This window comes from Propithecus coquereli, unplaced genomic scaffold (assembly GCF_000956105.1).
Source record: "Propithecus coquereli isolate 6110/MARCELLA unplaced genomic scaffold, Pcoq_1.0 Scaffold235, whole genome shotgun sequence".
Classification (NCBI taxonomy): Eukaryota; Metazoa; Chordata; class Mammalia; order Primates; family Indriidae; genus Propithecus; species Propithecus coquereli.
The window spans coordinates 666895-674607 of NW_012147897.1; the positions used below are offsets into that span (position 1 = coordinate 666895).

General features: G+C 38.2%; 1 protein-coding gene across 1 annotated transcript; it reads left to right on the forward strand.

The window, feature by feature from the left end:
• The first annotated feature begins 204 nt into the window (after positions 1 to 204).
• On the forward strand, positions 205 to 966 carry LOC105811365 (olfactory receptor 51A4-like). Its single transcript, XM_012645548.1, has one exon. It carries the CDS (start codon positions 205 to 207, stop codon positions 964 to 966), a length of 762 nt encoding a protein of 253 aa, XP_012501002.1.
• Positions 967 to 7713: the final 6747 nt, after the last annotated feature.

Below are 7713 nucleotides of genomic sequence, written 5' to 3' on the forward strand. Positions count from 1 at the left end.
TTGTTAAGTATCTTTCTGTGTGCCATGTCTCCTCTTAATGACACAAAAATTGAAGTTCTCAGATTCCTTCTAATCGGGATCCCTGGACTAGAGAAGAGTCACATCTGGATATCCATTCCTTTCTCATCTGTGTACCTTCTTTCTTTCCTGGGGAATTTTACCACCCTCTTCTTTATAAAGACAGAACAAAGCCTCCATGAACCCATGTACTATTTCCTTTCCATGCTCTCCATCTCTGACCTAGGGCTATCCCTCTCTTCCTTACCCACCACGTTGGGACTACTCCTATTTGGTATCCATGAAATTCATGCAGCTGCATGTTTTGCCCAGGAGTTTTTCATCCATCTGTTCACCGTCACGGAAGCCTCTGTGCTGTCTGTAATGGCATTTGACCGATACGTGGTAATTCACAACCCTTTGAGATACAGCACAATCTTAACCAGCTCAAGAGTCATCAAAATAGGGGTCTTTCTGACTTCCAAGAACGTTCTTTTGATCCTTCCACTGCCCTTTCTTTTGCAACGGCTGACATACTGTCATCAAAACCTGCTCTCCCACTCCTATTGTCTCCACCAGGATGTCATGAAGCTGTCATGCTCTGACAACAGAGTCAATGTTGTTTATGGACTCTTTGCGGCACTTTCTACTATGTTGGACTTGGTGTTTATTACTTTCTCCTACATTATGATTTTAAAGACTGTACTAGGAATCACAACCCCCAGAGAGCAGTTCAAGGTCCTCAACACCTGCATCTCTCACATCTGTGCCGTGCTCATCTTCTATGTGCCCATGCTGAGTGCAGCGATGCTCCACCGTTTTGCCAGGGATGTATCTCCTATGATCCATGTGCTCATGGCTGATATATTCCTTCTGGTGCCACCACTCATGAACCCCATTGTGTACTGTGTGAAGACTCGTCAAATCCAGGAAAAGGTCATGGGGAAATTTTGTCCAAAAATAAGCTGATCAAAGGAATGAGAAAAGGGCTAAATGTATAAGTAGAATGGTCTTGGGTTTATAATCAGACAGAGCTCATAAAATGAATGGCCTTTTATATTCAGTACCCTAAATACCCTTAGCACTGCTGTGATCATGGGAAAGTTCAGCTCTCTGATTCTCAGATTGTAATATATAAATTTGAGCCTTACAGGAATCTACTTCCTGCTTTCTAGAATATGTGACAGTAAAATAATATGAAAAAAGTACCATATCTATGTCTGTCTTAAAAAAAACCTGTTTCCTTATTTTCCTTCACTTTCCTAACAAATAAAAGCCTATTAAGAGAAGGGATACATTGCTTCTTCAGTTTTTTTTAAGGTTCATGATGATGCAATGGTTGATTTATTTAATTCCAAAACATCCTGCACAGGCTCAATGATTTTAAAATACGTATATTAACTGTATATTTGGATATAAATTAAAACTATAAATGGTAAGTGCTATTATTCTGGAATTATATGAGTCATTATTACCAATTCCATAATTAAAAGAACCTCAGATGACTATATCTCCATTGTTTACTTTAGTGACCTTTGTAAAAAAATTACATTTATCTTTTCATGTGCACATTCTCACATATATAAACTTTTTCGCTATATATATATATATAACTCCCAGTTTTTAGAATGAAGTAATTATAATCATGTTTCCAAAGAGCATCTTTTTTATTTTTTTAATTTATTTTTTAATTTTTTTTATTTCAGCATATTACATGAGTACAAATGTTTAGGTTACATATATTGCCTTCACCCCACTTGAGTCAGAGCTTCAAACATGTCCATCCCCTAGACGGTGCACACCACACCCATTAGGTGTGAATATACCCATCCCCTCCTCCCCCCTCCCATCTGCCTGACACCCGATGAATGTTACTACTATATGTACACTTAAGTGTTGATCAGTTAATACCAATTTGATGGTGAGTACGTCTGGTGATTGATTATAACAATTTGGCCACCACAGCGATGGTACATGTTGACAAACATCTTGTGCAAATTATAAGTTTATTATAGATGTTCCTGAGTAGAAATAAATTGTTTAAATCTGAAGTGTGAACTTTCATTTCTCAGCCTCTTTTATGCCAATGGATTTATTGAAAAATAATGTTACTAAACAATGAAATAAATCATACCAGTATAATAAATGATAAACACTAGATAGGCATTGGTCTTTATTTCCTGCACATATTTTTGGGTTTACTTAACCAAACAATTTCCTGTTGACCCCAGGCTACTTGCAGCCTGTAGTTTCATTCATTTCACAAAGAAGTAACTGAAGTGTCTGATTTAAATGAATGAATAAATAAAAGTATATGGAAGGGCCAGCATTGTCAAGTACAACTTCAACCCACCAATCAAAGTTGGAAAAAAATTAGCTGTGGCTGCATGCCTGTCTGCCAGCACATTTCATTTTATCAGAAAAGACCCTACCTGCTGCTGCTGTCTTTATGGCTTTAATGGTATCACACTGGAAATGATTAAGAAAAGAGAAATGGGGTAATACTAGTCATTTTTCAGATTTAGAAATGTGTTAAAGTGAGAACTGTATGCACTGTAAATGTATCTCATATGCAATTAGATTAAGCTGCAGCAGAACCTTGAAGTACAAAGGGAAGATGTAGCAACCCATCATTTTGAAGTAGTTATTTATAACACATTCTGAAAAAATAAAAGATCTGGGACAGATTCCAAGCTGGTTGGGAAACCAAGACAACAAGTGTAAATTAGGTCCAGTCTTGTTAAACAAGGATCATGGTCACTCGACTAATTATTTTAATGATGGTGTTTACTGAGAATCAATTAAGTATCAGCTATTCTGTTCAGATGTTTATTTCAATTGTTTAAATCAATTCTGAAAAAACTCTTGATATAGATGTTGGTTGTGTAAATGAATTGGTGAACTATTTGATGGTATTAAATTGACATTTGGAGTATAAATTTCAGAATTATGATGCAAGCCACATGTGTCCTAGGGAGAAAACACAAATAACGGCCAATAGTAATTAAGAAATGTATAGTTTCAGACTGAAGGCTGAGGGGAACCCTCCTTCTCCCTAAACTCAAACCAAATCACACTATCAGTTAACAGCTGAGAATGCCTGATAATACCAGGATCTGCACTGAAAACAAAAAACAAAACAAGCAGAGAAGTTCCTTTTTTTAAGACATAAGAAAATAGTCTCAGAAAGATGAAATAATTTTTCCATGGTCCCAGGTTCACATGGCTAGAAAGTATCAGAGATAAGGTTAAAATCAGCTCTATATTTTATTTGAAACTGAATCATCTCTCTCCTCTCTCTCTCTAGGTCTCTCTCACTCTCTTTCTTTCATGAAATATTGGTCTTCAGGTCTAGCTAGGTCTTTCTTAAACAGCTTCACAAGATGATATCCATAACTAGAAATGTCCTAACATTTAGAAGATATCCCTTGCCCACAGACAGGAGATTTCCTTCTCCTAACTCATGATTTGTGTACCTCATTGCTCAGATACTGTGTTTTCTCAGTCTCTCGTGGCCTCCATCCTCAGAAAAGAGCTATAAGAACTGTTCGGGGAGTTCTCCACATCTGGAAAGGGCCCTGAGGAGAAGCTTCTGGGCTCTTCAAAAAGACTCTGCATTTTAAACAAGGATTATTATTTTAGCCGAGCCACCATCCAACCTGACTTCTGGATGGATGTATACCCTCCAAGCCCTTTCCTCTCCAGCTGTCAGTGCTTAGGTATGTATTGCAAACAGAATCCCACAAAGGACAGTTGGAACACAGAGATAACCGGGCATGTAGAACCAGGGCCATACACTGAGCTCTCCATCTTAGCTGCTTGCTAAATCCCACATCCTGTCAATCAAGGAAGTTTTGAATGGTGGATGGAATCGGGATGGGAGACCTGTGATTCTAGTCCCAGCTTTCTCACTGTGTGTGACGTGTGATCTTGTGAGAGTCGTATTCATCATTTTGTTTGATCCCTGCTGCCACTCATCTCTTTTCTCCTCATTTTGAGCAATAGGTCCTTGACTTCCAAAATTGAAATTGTAATCTCTACCTTCCTTACCTTAAAATTGTGTTATGATAATTGAATACTAAAGTGGATTTAACAGCACTTTTTAACAATCAAGCTCTATACTTAGATAAGGTCATGATTGTCCTTGGGGATAATTTTGCAGACTGTCAACAACACAAATGTTTATAATAGTAAACAATTTTGTGGGAAATTATATGAAGAATACAAGTCAGAGGGAGTAAGAGTGTCATTGGGATCACTGCTCAGCCCACCTCTTCTCTGTCTCCTTCATAGACTCTAGGATGACATTCCTTTATTCCAGCTAGTTAAGAACTCAAGGGAGGATCATGTCTCATGTAGTCCAGTGACAGAATCAGCTGACACTTCTCTGATCCATTGATCTGGAGGTGAGTGCCATTGAGAAGGAAATGGAGAGTAGCTACACTAAAAATTATTATGCTTAATCTCTACTGCATCTCATCTCTTTTCTGTCCACTCATTCATACATTTATTCAATATTTATTGAGCAAACTTTATTAGGCTGCAAATCTGTGCCACAGTTGTAAGCTCCAGTGATGCAATAATTCCAACCCTCAGGTGTTTTTCATGACTTCATTTTATCTTTTCTTTCCCTCCTCATGCTTTACACCCTTGCCCCTCACCCATATCCAGAATATAATATGCAAGGAATATATCTGAAGGTGAGAAAATAGCTAGGATAGAATACTATAAATGCATCTTCTCAATAGGTAGGCAGAGTGACTCTTCCATGTCTGGAGATATAGGGATGCAGTGGATGACCTTTGAAGGTTTCTTGTGTTTCTCAAACTCTCTGAAATGTCTCAGAGTGAGATGGATAGAAACAAGCTTCACTGTGAGTCTGCTGCCTGAAAAGACACACATATATTTAAAGTTGTGTTTGCATCTCTCCTTTAGTGACAAATTTCCCCCTCTTTATTGTTATTCCTTTTTAAAATTCTGTTGTTCTTTTCTTTCTTAATCAATGCACCCAATGTCAATACCTGTTTGCCTCACTGCCTACGCCGCCCGCAGCATGCTCTCTGCATCCTATGACACCTCCTTTCTCTTTCACAGCCCACCTCCCCTCCAAGCCTCCACTTCTCTTCATTTCTTTCTCTTTCCTTGCCATCCCTTTCTATATCCTTTTCTAGCTTCCCCTTTGGAATCATAAAACTAGAAGGGTTTTATAATTATGTTAATTATTATATTATCTTATTAGTATTTGTTTTGATTTGAAGTGTGAGTGGCAAAATCTGGACAGGAAATTTTGGTCTTTCTTTATCCTCAGCCCTTCAAAGTGCCACTACCTTACTGAGAAAAAGGGAGCTTTTTGAAAAAAATTCTCAACTTCCTATCTTTCTCCCTTAAAAAGTCATGATATTTTTACCCATCTGTAGATTTTCCCTTGGAGGAAAATTACACAAAATACAGACTTTTTTATCCATTCCTCCTCACCGACTGATAATTTAAGCCCTCATAATCCATTTCCTATCTATTGAAACATTCTCTGAAAAATTAATGATGACCTCACCACCGTGAGTGTAATGTCTTTTTGAAAATTCTTATCTTACTTTATCTCTTTTTTTGTAGTCAACAGTGGTGACTTAATTTTATTAACCTTATGTACTATTGTTTTCATCCTGTGTCTCTGATTCTCCATTCTCTATCTCTTTTCTGGTTTTAATATTATGTTCTACCCTCATATAAAAATTTTCAGTTTTATGAAATGAGTTCCTGTCTCCTTTTCACATTGCATCTCCTAGCAATTTTCTCCATACTCATGGCAGATATTCTACAACTCAAGCCCTCATAGAAGTGAGTCCAAAGATCATATAATATCCTCCAGACACTTTCCCCAGGAATTCCTTTTTACACTTACATCTAGCATACCCCATACTGAACTTGGTCCTTAAAACATGTTTCCTCTCTAATGTTATCTATCTTGACTAATCTAATGTTATTCATATAATGGAAATGGCTATCCACAGAATTGTCAAAGTAAAAACCACATGGATTTTTTTCATTTTTTTAATTGTCGGACTCTTGTAGCAGCTATATGCTATGCAATAGCTGCAGGAAATATGATATAAAGGCCAACAACATAGGCTCTGGAGTATACTGCCAGGGTTTGAATTTTTTCCTCAATCTTGACTGCTCTGTAACCTTACCCAAGTCACTTCACCTCTCTGTGTCAACAATTTCTCACCTGTGCTATCCTCCTAAGAATAGACCCTACATGATAGAATTTGTGTCAGAGTTTAATGGCGTAATACACATTAGGCATTTAGAACCATAATAGGCACATAATATATTTAATAAATGTTATCTATTTTAAGCTTTTTATGAATGTGATAAACAATGCACTGGTCGCATTGCACTTACATACATAGAGCACAATAGAGAATTCTGCAATGTAATTAAAGTTCTGAAGGCAGAGCAAAAGAGAACCCAGTTTAGATATTATAGGAATGTACCTATTATCAATCCAAGCCCCGGAGGCATAGCTCTCTCTGAGTGCCTTCAAATGTAGTCTCCTCATTCTAAACTAAAGATTAGAGATGTTCCCTTGTAATTTCAGATTTCTTTTCTTTGCTCTTTGTGCTTCAGAGCTGATACACACTATCTCTACGTCCTGGCCTAACCCTCCTGATACTGGAGATGGACATCTCTCCTAGTGTTTCTCTTGGAACTAAACCCCAAATCCTCCTTTCCTGTGACTATTTGTTTTCTTTTTTTTTTTTTTTTTTTTTTTGAGACAGAGTCTCACTGTGTTGCCCGGGCTAGAGTGCCGTGGCGTCTCATCCTAGCTCACAGCAACCTCAAACTCCCGGGCTCAAGTGATCCTTCTGCCTCAGCCTCCCGAGTAGCTGGGACTACAGGCATGCGCCACCATGCCCGGCTAATTTTTTTTTTTCTATGTATTTTTAGTTGTCCAATTAATTTCTTTCTATTTTTAGTAGAGACGGGGTCTCGCTCTTGCTCAGGCTGGTTTCGAACTCCTGAGCTCAAACAATCCGCCCACCTCGGCCTCCCAGAGTGCTAGGATTACAGGCATGAGCCACCGCACCCGGCCTAACTATTTGTTTTCTAAAGTTCCAGATTCTTCTAAGATGTTCTTCAGTTCCAGGCTTCAGATTTGCCCCTACCACTTCTCTCCTAACCCACCAAAAGCTTTTATGTAGATGCAGAAGAGGCATCCCTCTGGTCACATGTTAGGAGTTCAAGGAGTTCAACAAACATTTGCTAAACACCTCCTCTGGTCTCCCCTGTAGGCTAGGCACTGTGAAATAAAACAAAATCCCCAGGAAAATTACATATACATTTGAAGGCATTATATACATCTGATTCAAGTAGACAATCATGCAAAGTGATATGTACTATCAATCCCCCATATATATGACATAAATTCTGAATGCTACGGTGATTGAATTGGAGAATTTTTTCAGGGAGAAGCACATGAAAAAGAGCCATCTTAGATGACCTCATTAAACCTCTGAGAGGCCAATACTGGTGGACACACCACCATTAAGCTAAATCACATGGCATTCATGAGCTATAGTAATCCACTATAAAAGTTCCCTTCCTAGACTCTCTAGAATAGGCTAACAGATCAAGCCCCCCAGCTCTTTCCCATGTGATCTGCAGACCCCTGTTGACTTAATGGTCTTGGAAAAATTAGGTGAGTAAGAATTCAGC